The sequence below is a fragment of the Pseudophryne corroboree genome, chromosome 4 (genome assembly GCF_028390025.1).
Source record: "Pseudophryne corroboree isolate aPseCor3 chromosome 4, aPseCor3.hap2, whole genome shotgun sequence".
NCBI lineage: Eukaryota > Metazoa > Chordata > Amphibia > Anura > Myobatrachidae > Pseudophryne > Pseudophryne corroboree.
In genome coordinates, this window is record NC_086447.1 from 603,284,604 (window position 1) to 603,298,567 (window position 13,964).

Below are 13,964 nucleotides of genomic sequence, written 5' to 3' on the forward strand. Positions count from 1 at the left end.
TGAGCAACTCTTGCAGATCCGGATACCAAGTCCTCCTTGGCCAATCTGGAACAATGAGGATTGTTCTTCTTATTCTTATTATCCTCAACACCTTGGGTATGAGAGGTAGAGGAGGAAACACATAGACCGATCTGAACACCCAAGGTGTCACCAGAGCGTCTACCGCAACCGTCTGAGGGTCTCTTGACCTGGCACAATACCTCTTTAGCTTTTTGTTGAGGCGGGACGCCATCATGTCTATCTGAGGCAGTCCCCACCGATCCGTGATCTGTGTGAAGACTTCTTGATGAAGTCCCCACTCTCCCGGATGCAGGTCGAGCCTGCTGAGGAAGTTCACCTCCCAGTTGTCCACCCCCGGGATGAACACTGCTGATAGTGCGCTTACATCGCCTTCCGCCCAGCGTAGAATCCTGGTCGCCTCTGCCATGGCCACTCTGCTCCTTGTGCCGCCTTGGCGGTTTACATGAGCCACTGTCGTGACATTGTCTGACTGAATCAGAACCGGTTTGTTCCGAAGCCATTCCTCCGCTTGGCGTAGGGCGTTGTATATGGCCCTCAACACCAGGACATTGATGTGGAGACCAGTCTCTAGGCTTGACCAGAAACCCTGGAAATTTCTTCCTAGTGCGACAGCTCCCCAACCTCGGAGGCTCGCGTCCGTGGTCACCAGGACCCAGTCCTGAATGCCGAACCTGCGACCCTCCAGGAGGTGAGCACTGTGCAGCCACCACAGGAGAGACACCCTGGCCCTGAGAGACAGGGTGATCCGATTTTGCATGTGTAGATAGGACCCGGACCATTTCAATAGGTCCCATTGAAAGGTCCTTGCATGGAACCTGCCAAAGGGGATGGCCTCGTATGCAGCCACCATCTTCCCCAGAACCCTCGTGCAATGATGCACTGAAACCTTTTTTGGCTTCAATAGGTTCCTGACCAGAGCTACGAGTTCCAGAGCCTTCTCCACTGGAAGAAAAACTCTTTTTTTGGTCTGTGTCTAGAATCAGGCCCAAAAAGGCCGGACGCGTTGCAGGGACTAGCTGGGATTTCGGTAAATTGAGAAGCCAGCCGTGCCTCTGCAACGTCTTCACGGACAGAGACACGCTGTCCAGCAACTTCTCCCGAGATCTCGCCTTTATGAGGAGATCGTCCAAGTACGGGATAATTGTGACGCCCTGCCTGCGCAGGAGCACCATAATTTCCGCCATTACCTTGGTGAAAATTCTCGGGGCTGTGGAAAGACCAAACGGCAACGTCTGAAATTGGTAGTGACAGTCCTGTACTGCAAATCTCAGAAACGCCTGGTGAGGAGGGAAAATCGGAACATGAAGGTACGCATCCTTTATGTCCAGGGACACCATACAATCCCGTCCCTCCAGGCTGGCGATGACCGCTCTGAGCTATTCCATTTTGAACTTGAACCTCTTCAAGTACAGGTTCAGGGATTTCAGATTTAAAATGGGTCTGACCGAACCGTCCGGTTTCGGTACCACAAACAGGGATGAATAATAACCCTCTCCTTGCTGGAGATGAGGGACTTCGACTATCACCTGTTGAATGTACAATTTGTGAATTGCAGCTAACACCAGCTCCCTCTCCGACGGGGAAGCCGGCAGAGCCGATTTGAAAAACCGGCGAGGAGGCATGTCTTCGAATTCCAGTCTGTATCCCTGGGAAACAATCTCTATTGCCCAGGGATCCACCTGTGAGAGAACCCAGACGTGGCTGAAAAGACGAAGACGTGCCCCCACTTGATCTGACCCCTCCCCCCCCCCCCCCCCCCCGGAAAGACCCAGCGTCATGCGGTGGACTTTGCGGAAGTAGGGGAGGACTTCTGCTCTTGGGAACTAGCCGAGTGCAGCTTTTTTCCCTTGCCTTTACCTCTGGCAACAAAGGACGATCCTCGTACCTTCTTGCTTTTATTGGAACGAAAGGACTGCATTTGATAATGCGGTACCATCTTAGCATGCTGCGGGGGAACATAAGGTAAAAAAAATTAGATTTACCGGCCGTAGCAGTAGAGACAAGGTCCGAGAGGCCTTCTCCAAACAACTCCTCCCCCTTGTAAGGCAATGACTCCATATGCCGCTTTGAGTCGGCGTCTCCCGTCCACTGTCGGGTCCACAAGAGTCGCCTAGCAGAAATAGACATAGCGTTTATACTGGAGCTTAGTAAACAAATGTCTCTCTGAGCATCCCTCATATACAAGGCAGCATCTCTGATATGTTCAATGGTCATTAGAATGGTATCCCTATCTAAGGTGTCAATCTCCGTAGATAAGGAGTCTGCCCATGCCACGACAGCACTACAAACCCAGGCCGATGCCATGGCCGGTCTAACGATAGTTCCTGAATGTGTGTAAATGTGCTTCATGGTAATTTCCTGCTTGCGGTCAGCAGGATCCTTGAGGGAAGCAGTATCCGGAGAAGGCAGTGCCACCTTCTTGGATAAGCGTGTCAGTGCCTTGTCTACTTTAGGCGAAGATTCCCATCGTATCCTATCCTTCTGTGGAAAAGGATACGCCATAAGAATCCTTTTGGGAACATGTAGTCTCCTATCCGAAGACTCCCAAGCCTTTTCGCACAATTCGCTTAGCTCAAATGAGGACGGAAACGTGACCTCAGGCTTTTTCCCTTTATACATGTGAACCTTCGTGTCAGGGACAGGGGGTTCCTCAGTGATATGCAAAACCTCTTTTATGGCAATAATCATGTATCGAATACCCTTTGCCACCTTGGGCTGTAATTTTGCATCCTCATAGTCGACACTAGAGTCAGTATCTGTGTCGGTATCTGTGTCAGCAACCTGGGATATGGGGCGCTTTTGAGACCCTGAAGGTCCTGGCGCCACATGGACAGGCACAGTCTGGCTACCTGACTGATCCCTAGCTTCAGCCTTGTCTAACCTTTTAATGCAATAGATTGACATTTGCATTTAAGACATTCAGCATATCCACCCAGTCCGGTGTCGGCGTTGCCGACGGCGAACTGACATTCAAACACTCCCCCACCACATTAAACGAGCCTTCCTCGTCAAACATGTCGACACACACGTACCGACACACTTCACACACACAGGGAAACTCTTTTCTGAAGACAGTATCCCCTTTAAGGCCCTTTGGAGAGACAGAGAGAGAGTATGCCAGCACACACCCCAGCGCAATGACCCTGGAGACCAACACAAAATGTTTTTTCCCCCAGCAGCGCTGTATAATATCTTATCCGCCAATTATGTGCCCGGCCCCTCTCTTTTAAACACCCCTTCGCCGTGTGTAAGCAGGGGAGAGGCCGGGGAGCTTCCTCTCAGCATTCTGTGGAGAGAAAAATGGCGCTGGTGAGTGCTGAGGGAGAAGCCCCGCCCCCTCGGCGGCGGGCTTCTGTCCCGCTTAAAGTTATTGAAAAATGGCGGGGGCTCTTTTATATACATGTACAGTGCCCACCTGTACATGTATATTGTCTTTTGCCATAAGAGGTGTTATATTGCTGCCCAGGGCGCCCTCCCTGCGCCCTGCACCCATACAGTGACCGGAGTATGTGAGGTGTATGGGAGCAATGACCACAGCTGCAGTGCTGTGCGTTACCTCAGTGAAGCTCTGAAGGCTTCTGCCGCCTGAGACGTCTTCTGACTTCGTTTCTTCTGGCTCTGTGAGGAGAACGGCGGCGCGGCTCTGGGGGTGGACGCCCAGTAAGAACCTGTGTTCACCCCCTCTGGAGCTAATAGTGTCCAGTAGCCGAGGAAGCAGAGCCTATCATTTAAGAAGGTCTGCCCCTCTCTCCTCAGTCCCTCGATGCAGGGAGCCTGTTGCCAGCAGTGCTCCCTGTAAAAATATAGAAAAATTCCAAACAAAAATGCTTTCTAGGCAGAGAACTCAGGGGAGCTCCCTGCAGTGCACCCATCTCGCTCTGGGCACAGTATAAAACGGAGGTCTGGAGGAGGGACATAGAGGGAGGAGCCAGTGCACACACAGAATCCAAAGCTTTCTTAAAGTGCCCTATCTCCTGCGGAGCCCGTCTATTCCCCATGGTCCTTACGGAGTCCCCAGCATCCTCTAGGACGTTAGAGAAAGAAGTAATAAGGTCACTGGTACGGCCTCATCTAGAATATGGTGTTCAGTTCTGGAGGGCATATCTCCTAAAGGATAGTAATACATCAGAGACACAAAGAAAGGCAACTAAAATGGTGCATGGCCTACAGCACAAAACATACCTGGAAAGACGAAAAGATCTTAATATGTATAGTTTGGAGCAGAGAAGGGAAAGGGGGGACATGATAGAAACTTTCAAATATATCAAGGGTTTTAACAAGGTCTAGGAGGGAAACATTCTTCAAAGGAAGAAAAGTACTAGAACATGCACTGAAACTAGGAGGTAGGTAGGTTCAGGGGAAACTTGAGGAAAAAGTACTTCAGAAAAGGGTAGTGAACAAGAAGAATAGTCTCCCATCAGAGGTGGTAGAAGCTAATACAGTAGAGCAATTTAAACATGCATGGGAAAGAAGTAAGGATATCCTCACAAAGTACTAATGATCTAATAAGGTTTGAGGTAACAATATGGTTAAAAAGGGGCAGAATAGATGGTCCAAGTGGTTCTTATCTGCTGTCCAATTGTATGTTTAAGGAGGGTTTAGGTTAGTATTAATTTCTACTAAAGTGTTTCTTTTGGGGTTTTATAACGTTATTTAGGACTGCTAGTTCCAAACACTTAAATTATGGTTTTCTAAATTTTACAAAGTTAACCTGAACCCAGCTGCTACAGGGGTGGGAAGAGTCTCAGCACAGAGCTGGCCATACCTGGGGAGGGGCGCCTCTGCAACTCCCTAAGGAATTAAGCCTTGCGCTGGCCAGTCTGGTGCTGGTACATAACAGCTGTAATGTTGACATTGTTAAAATGTCAACAGGCACAGTGTTGACATTCTCACAATGTTGACATTAGGGTTAGGCTGCAGGAGGGAGGTTTATGGTTAGGCACTAGATTGGGGGGTGGGGGGGGGGTAGGGATTGGGGATAGAGATAGGGGAAAAAGACTTGCTGGAGCAGCAGAGGTTTGACCGAAAATTATGGTCACATGACTGCTTGGATCCGGAAGACGCACTGGAACCGCTGCAGCAGTCATGAGCAGGTAAATGACTACTGGGCCACAAGGGACGATAAGTCGACATTCCATCATGTCTACATGAATGTCAACATTATAGCATCTCATACAAAACCCATTTTTACACAGGGATCACAGAATTCGGGTCTCCCTGTTAAATCATTAATAGATAAACCTGCCCTGTTGTTGACTGTGGTCTAATGATACTTGACGCACTTTGTATTTTTACTGAGAAAGCACTAAGATATGCTTAAAGTTTATTTTCATGTGCAGTATTCTGAGTGGCAAGTACATGTGCAACTAAGAACCAATAAAAAGGTTGAAAATGTAGATACACATCTGGGTTGCAGAACTGATTCCTACTCTACATAAGGCCCTTTAAGTGTAAAACATGTACTTGTTTGTTAAATAAAATCAGCATGATTGTTTCAAAATACAATTACAGTTTAGTATCAATAACGCTATAAACAACAGCTCCCAGCTTCAGTTTATAGCACAAGTAGTTCTCTTTGTTACACATGGGGGTATATGCAATTGCGGTCGAATTCCCGAAATTGTCGAATTTCGGGTCATTTTCGACCCAAAAAAAAAATCGCCTATGCAATTCAGTGCTTTCCGACCAAAAAACGGACTTTCAAAATTCGACTTTTTGAAATTCGAATTTTTGCAAATTCGACTTTTCTGCAATGATACAAGTGCTGCAATTCGACCAAAGCATATTCAATTCAAGTTTGGAAATTCGACAGCAGTGCTTTTAGACAGCAAATTCGTCATTTTCAATCCGCCACACTTTGGAGGGTGAAAACAAATAAAAAAAATTTAAACATGTTTTTTTTTGTGTTTTTTTGGGGGGGAATAGCAGATCTATTTATATTAGAAGGGATTAGGTACTTCTTTTTTTTTTTTTTGGAGGCACAAATATTATTTATATATTTTTTAAAATATTATTTTTTATTTTTTTTTTATGCTGGAACGGTGAAATCATAAAAAAAAATGGCGTGGGGTCCCCCCTCCAAAGCATAACCAGCCTCGGGCTCTTCGAGCTGGTCCTGGTTCTAAAAATGCGGGGGGGAAATTGACAGGGGATCCCCCGTATTTTTAAAACCAGCACCGGGCTCTGCGCCTGGTGCTGGTGCCAAAAATACGGGGGACAAAAAGAGTAGGGGTCCCCCGTATTTTTAACACCAGCATCGGGCTCCACTAGCTGGACAGATAATGCCACAGCCGGGGGTCACTTTTATGCCGTGCCCTGCGGCCGTGGCATTAAATATCCAACTAGTCACCCCTGGCCGGGGTACCCTGGGGGAGTGGGGACCCCTTCAATCAAGGGGTCCCCCCCCCCCAGCCACCCAAGGGCCAGGGGTGAAGCCCGAGGCTGTCCCCCCCCATCCAATGGGCTGCGGATGGGGGGGCTGATAGCCTTTTGTGATAATAAAAAGATATTGTTTTTTCCAGTAGTACTACAAGTCCCAGCAAGCCTCCCCCGCAAGCTGGTACTTGGAGAACCACAAGTACCAGCATGCGGGAGAAAAACGGGCCCGCTGGTACCTGTAGTACTACTGGGAAAAAAATACCCAAATAAAAACAGGACACACACACCGTCGACAGTAAAACTTTATTTCATACGTCGACACACACATACTTACCTATGTTCACACGCCGACATCGGTCCTCTTCTCCATGTAGAATCCACGGATACCTGAAAAGAAAAGATCAATATACTCACCTCAGCCATGGTCCAGAGATAAATCCACGTACTTGGCAAAAAAACAAACCGAACACCCGCTCCATGCCGGACTGAAAGGGGTCCCATGCTGACACATGGGACACCTTTCCACGAATGAGACCTGTCAGTGACAGCTGTCACAGAAAGGTCTCTAAGCCAATCAGGAAGCGCAACTTCGTTGCGCTCACCTGATTGGCTGTGCGCTGTCTGTACTGTGACAGCACATCGCAAAGCCGCTCCATTACTTTCAATGGTGGGAACTTAGCGGCTAGCGGTAAGGTCACCCGCCGGTCAGCGGCTGACCGGCGGGTGACCCCACCGCTACCCGCAAAGTTCCCACCATTGAAAGTAATGGAGCGGCTTTGCGATGTGCTGTCACAGTACAGACAGCGCACAGCCAATCAGGTGAGCGCCACGGAAGTAGCGCTTCCTGATTGGCTGAAGGGACTTCAGTGACAGGAGTCACGTGATGTCCCGGCATTCGGGAGAAAGGGGTCTGATGTGAAAGCATTGGACCCCTTTCTAGTCCGGTATGGAGCGGGTATTTGCGTTTTCTTTTTTTTTTACAAGTACGTGGATTTATCTCTCTGGACGTGGATTTATCTCTGGACGCTGGAAGGTGAGTATCATTTTTTCACAGGTACCCTCGGATCGTCGGAGACCGTGGCAGTCGGCGTGTCAACATAGGTAAGTATGTATGTGTCGGTAGTGTGTAATAAAGTTTTACTGTCACGGTGTGTGTGTCCTGTTTTATTTGGGGTATTTTTTTCCCAGTAGTACTACAGGTACCAGCGGGCCCGTTTTTCTCCCGCATGCTGGTACTTGTGGTTCTCCAAGTACCAGCTTGCGGGGGAGGCTTGCTGGGACTTGTAGTACTACTGGAAAAAACAATATCTTTTTATTATCACAAAAGGCTATCAGCCCCCCCATCCGCAGCCCATTGGATGGGGGGGACAGCCTCGGGCTTCACCCCTGGCCCTTGGGTGGCTGGGGGGGGGGGGACCCCTTGATTGAAGGGGTCCCCACTCCCCCAGGGTACCCCGGCCAGGGGTGACTAGTTGGACATTTAATGCCACGGCCGCAGGGCACGGCATAAAAGTGACCCCCGGCTGTGGCATTATCTGTCCAGCTAGTGGAGCCCGATGCGGTTGTTAAAAATACGGGGGACCCCTACTCTTTGTCCCCCGTATTTTTGGCACCAGCACCAGGCGCAGAGCCCGGTGCTGGTTTTAAAAATACGGGGGATCCCTGGCCAATTTTTCCCCGGATTTTTAGAACCAGGACCAGCTCGATGAGCCCGAGGCTGGTTATGCTTTGGAGGGGGGACCCCACGCCATTTTTTTTTCCGGGTTTTTCCCGTTTTTTACCGTTTTTTAAAATCGCGGCAAAATCCGCCAAATCGGACGATTTTCGCCCGCGACTCTGGCGAATCCGTTTTTCATTGAATATGGTGAATTCCGGAAGCCACCTTCCGGAATTCACCTGGCGAATTTAGTCGAATTAAAAAACGGCGAAAAATTGCCGCGATTCGCCGTGAATTGCATATACCCCTTCATCTATGCGCTCTGCAAGAAATTAACAGCACTTTAGGAACTTATTACGTATAGTTGATCCAGTGAACGAGGAAGCATGAATATTATCATTCAGTGGGTCACCGTGGAACAAAAAATCTGTTGCATGAGCTCTGCTCCATTTGTAATAAATGAACAGTCTGAATCAGTGATTTTTGCCCAGGAAACAAGTAGCAGTAAAAGTGGTAAAAATAAAAGCAGAGACAAAGCAAATAAAATAATATTACCTATTCCAGCTGCAGCCAAATATTGTGCTAATGGACATCCTAAGCCTCCGCATCCTATAACTAAGACAGATGCTTTTGATAGGTTTAGCTGGCCTGCAAATCAATACACACAAAAATAGACAAGTTAAAACAGTAAGAAGCTAATCCTATAAAATGAAAGGGTAAAAGAGTGAGCTGAACAGAATTACATAGGAAAAAGGCTTTCCCAACCAAATACATAAACGCTTAAAATAAGAATTTACTTACCGATAATTCTATTTCTCGTAGTCCGTAGTGGATGCTCGGAACTCCGTAAGGACTATGGGGAATAGCGGCTCCGCAGGAGACTGGGCACAAAAGTAAAGCTTTAGGACTACCTGGTGTGCACTGGCTCCTCCCCCTATGACCCTCCTCCAAGCCTCAGTTAGGATACTGTGCCCGGACGAGCGTACACAATAAGGAAGGATTTATGAATCCCGGGTAAGACTCATACCAGCCACACCAATCACACCGTACAACTTGTGATCTGAACCCAGTTAACAGTATGATAACAGAGGAGCCTCTGGATAGATGGCTCACAACAACAATAACCCGATTTAGTTAACAATAACTATGTACAAGTATTGCAGACAATCCGCACTTGGGATGGGCGCCCAGCATCCACTACGGACTACGAGAAATAGAATTATCGGTAAGTAAATTCTTATTTTCTCTGACGTCCTAGTGGATGCTGGGAACTCCGTAAGGACTATGGGGATTATACCAAAGCTCCCAAACGGGCGGGAGAGTGCGGATGACTCTGCAGCACCGAATGAGAGAACTCCAGGTCCTCCTCAGCCAGGGTATCAAATTTGTAGAATTTAGCAAACGTATTTGCCCCTGACCAAAAAGCTGCTCAGCAAAGTTGTAAAGCCGAGACCCCTTGGGCAGCCGCCCAAGATGAGCCCACCTTCCTTGTGGAATGGGCTTTTACAGATTTTGGCTGTGGCAGGCCTGCCACAGAATGTGCAAGCTGAATTGTATTACAAATCCAACGAGCAATATTCTGCTTAGAAGCAGGAGCACCCAGCTTGTTGGGTGCATACAGGATAAACAGCGAGTCAGATTTTCTGACTCCAGCCGTCCTGGAAACATATATTTTCAGGGCCCTGACTATGTCCAACAACTTGGAGTCCCCCAAGTCACTAGTAGCCGCAGGTACCACAATAGGTTGGTCCAGATGAAACGCTGAAACCACCTTAGGGAGAAAATGAGGACGAGTCCTCAATTCCGCCCTGTCTGAATGGAAGATCAGATAAGGGCTTTTACAGGATAAAGCCGCCAATTCTGACACGCGCCTGGCCTAGGCCAGGGCCAACAGCATGACCACTTTCCATGTGAGATATTTTAACTCCACAGATTCCAGTGGTTCAAACCATTGTGACTTTAGGAACCCCAAAACTACATTGAGATCCCAAGGTGCCACTGGAGGCACAAAAGGAGGCTGTATATGCAGTAACCCTTTTACAAACGTCTGAACTTCAGGAACTGAAGCTAGTTCTTTTTGGAAGAAAATTGACAGGGCTGAAATTTGAACCTTTATGGACCCCAATTTTAGGCCCATAGACACTCCTGTTTGCAGGAAATGCAGGAATCGACCTAGTTGAAATTCCTCCATCGGGGCCTTACTGGCCTCGCACCACGCAACATATTTTCACCTAATGCGGTGATAATGCTTTGCGGTTACATCCTTCCTGGCTTTGATCAGGGTAGGGATGACTTCATCCGGAATGCCTTTTTCCTTCAGGATCCGGCGTTCAACCGCCCTGCCGTCAAACGCAGCCGCGGTAAGTCTTGGAATAGATAGGGTCCTTGATGGAGCAGGTCCCTTCTTAGAGGTAGAGGCCACGGGTCCTCCGTGAGCATCTCTTGAAGTTCCGGGTACCAAGTCCTTCTTGGCCAATCCGGAGCCACGAGTATAGTTCTTACTCCCCTCCGTCTTATAATTCTCAATACTTTTGGTAAGAGAGGAAGAGGAGGGAACCCATACACTGACTGGTACACCCACGGTGTTACCAGAGCGTCCACAGCTATTGCCTGAGGGTCCCTTGACCTGGCGCAATACCTGTCCAATTTTTTGTTTAGGCGGGACGCCATCATGTCCACCTTTGGTTTTTCCCAACGGTTTACAATCATGTGGAAGACTTCTGCTGAGGAAGTCTGTTTCCCAGTTGTCCACTCCCGGAATGAACACTGCTGACAATGCTATCACATGATTTTCCGCCCAGCGAAAAATCCTTGCAGCTTCTCTACGTGGGCGACTGCCGTGATGTTGTCCGACTGGATCAGCACCGGCTGACCTTGAAGCAGAGGTCTTGCTTGGCTTAGGGCATTGTAAATGGCCCTTAGCTCCAAGATATTTATGTGAAGTGATGTCTCCAGGCTTGACCACAAGCCCTGGAAATTTCTTCCCTGTGTGACTGCTCCCCAGCCTCGCAGGCTGGCATCCGTGGTCACCAGGACCCAGTCCTGAATGCCGAATCTGCGCCCTCTAGAAGATGAGCACTCTGCAACCACCACAGGAGAGACACCCTTGTCTTTGGTGACAGGGTTATCCGCTGATGCATCTGAAGATGCGATCCGGACCACTTTTCCAGCAGGTCCCACTGGAAAGTTCTTGCGTGGAATCTGCCGAATGGAATTGCTTCGTAGGAAGCCACCATTTTTCCCAGGACCCTTGTGCACTGCTGCACTGACACTTGGCCTGGTTTTAGGAGGTTTCTGACTAGTTCGGATAACTCCCTGGCTTTCTCCTCCTGGAGAAACACCTTTTTCTGGACTGTGTCCAGGATCATCCTTAGGAATAGAAGACGTGTCGTCGGGATCAGCTGCGATTTTGGAATATTAAGAATCCAACCGTGCTGCCGCAACACTACTTGAGATAATGCTACCCCGACTACCAACCGTTCCCTGGATCTTGCCCTTATCCGGAGATCGTCCAAGTAAGGGATAATTAAAACTCCCTTCCTTCGAAGGAGTATCATCATTTCGGCCATTACTTTGGTAAAGACCCGGGGTGCCGTGGACAAACCAAACGGCAGCGTCTGAAACTGATAGTGACAGTTCTGTACCACAAACCTGAGGTACCCTTGGTGAGAAGGGTAAATTGGGACATGGAGATAAGCATCCTTGATGTCCAGAGACACCATATAATCCCCTTCTTCCAGGTTTTCCATCACCGCTCTGAGTGACTCCATCTTGAAATTGAACCTTTGTATGTAAGTGTTCAAGGATTTCAGATTTAAATTAGGTCTCACCGAGCCATCCGGCTTCGGTACCACAAACAGCGTGGAATAATACCCCTTTCCCTGTTGTAGGAGGGGTACCTTGATTATCACCTGCTGGGAATACAGCTTGTGAATGGCTTCCCATACCGCCTCCCTGTCGGAGGGAGACGTCGGTAAAGCAGACTTTAGGAAAACGGCGAAGGGGAGACGTCTCGAATTCCAATTTGTACCCCTGAGATACCACCTGAAGGATCCAGGGGTCCCCTGTGAGTGAGCCCACTGCACGCTGAAATTTTTGAGACGGGCCCCCACCGTGCCTGAGTCCGCTTGTAAAGCCCCAGCGTCATGCTGAGGACTTGGCAGAAAACGGGAGAGGGCTTCTGTTCCTGGGAACTGGCTGTTTGCTGCAGCCTTTTTCCTCTCCCTCTGCCACGGGGCAGAAATGAGGAGCCTTTTGCCCGCTTGCCCTTATGGGGCCCAAAGGACTGCGCCTGATAATACGGCGTCTTCTTATGTTGAGAGGCTACCTGGGGTAAAAATGTGGATTTTCCAGCCGTTGCCGTGGCCACCAGGTCTGTTAGACCTACCCCAAATAACTCCTCCCTTTTATAAGGCGATACTTCCATATGCCTTTTGGAATCAGCATCACCTGACCACTGTCTTGTCCATAACCCTCTTCTGGCAGAAATGGACAGCGCACTTACTCTTGATGCCAGTCGGCAAATATCCCTCTGTGCATCACGCATATATAGAAATGCATCTTTTAAATGCTCTATAGTCAGTAATATACTGTCCCTATCTAGGGTATCAATATTGTCAGTCAGGGAATCCGACCAAGCCACCCCAGCACTGCACATCCAGGCTGAGGCGATTGCTGGTCGCAGTATCACACCCGTGTGAGTGTATATACATTTTAGGATATTTTACTGCTTTCTGTCAGCAGGTTCCTTAAGGGCGGCCGTATCCGGGGACGGTAGTGCCACCTGTTTAGACAAGCGTGTGAGCGCTTTATTCACCCTAGGGGGTGTTTCCCAACGTGCCCTATCCTCTGGCGGGAAGGGGTATGATGCTAATAACTTTTTAGGAATTAACAGTTTTTATCGGGGGAAACCCACGCATCATCACACACTTCATTTAATTCCTCAGATGCAGGAAAAACTACAGGCAGTTTTTTATCACCCAACATAATACCCTTTTTAGTGGTACTGGTATTATCAGAAATGTGTAAAAACATTTTCCATAGCCTCAATCATGTAACGTGTGGCCCTACTGGAAGTCACATTCGTCTCTTAATCGTCGACACTGGAGTCAGTATCCGTGTCGGCGTCTGTATCTGCCATCTGCGGTAACGGGCGTTTTAGAGCCCCTGATGGCTTTAGAGACACCTGGACAGGCACAGGCTGAGTCGCCGGCTGTCTCATGTCATCAATCTTTTGTAAAGAGCTGACTCACATAATTCCTTCCATAAGCTCATCCACTCAGATGTCGACTCCCTAGGGGGTGACATCTCTGTTACAGGCAATTGCTCCGCCTCCACCTCATTTTCCTCCTCATACATGTCGACACAACGTACCGACACACAGCACACACACAGGGAATGCTCTGATAGAGGACAGGACCCCACTAGCCCTTTGGGGAGACAGAGGGAGAGTATGCCAGCACACACCAGAGCGCTATATATATATATATACTAGAGATGAGCGGGTTCGGTTTCTCTGAATCCGAACCCGCACGAACTTCATGTTTTTTTTCACGGGTCCGAGCGACTCGGATCTTCCCGCCTTGCTCGGTTAACCCGAGCGCGCCCGAACGTCATCATGACGCTGTCGGATTCTCGCGAGACTCGGATTCTATATAAGGAGCCGCGCGTCGCCGCCATTTTCACACGTGCATTGAGATTGATAGGGAGAGGACGTGGCTGGCGTCCTCTCCATTTAGATTATAAGAGAGAGAGATTTACTGGAGCTTAGGACTAGGAGGAGTACTGTAGAAGTGTAGAGAGTGCAGAGAGTTTACTAGTGAGTGACCACCAGACAGTGCAGTTTATTTAATATATCCGTTCTCTGCCTGAAAAAAGCGATACACACAGTGACTCAGTCACATACCAT

The 13,964-nt window shown here is 48.7% G+C and overlaps 1 protein-coding gene across 2 annotated transcripts in view; it reads right to left on the bottom strand.

The window, feature by feature from the left end:
* The window catches only part of MOCS3 (molybdenum cofactor synthesis 3), a 279,116-nt gene that overhangs the window by 203,837 nt on the left and 61,315 nt on the right, over positions 1–13,964 (bottom strand). Inside the window, exon 3 of one of the 2 annotated variants that reach the window (XM_063917573.1) lies at positions 8,612–8,704. The exons of the other annotated variant lie outside the window; for it this stretch is intronic. Within the exon in view, the coding sequence (XP_063773643.1) occupies positions 8,612–8,704 (93 nt within the window). The remainder of the gene's footprint in view (positions 1–8,611; positions 8,705–13,964) is intronic. 2 annotated transcript variants of the gene reach the window in all.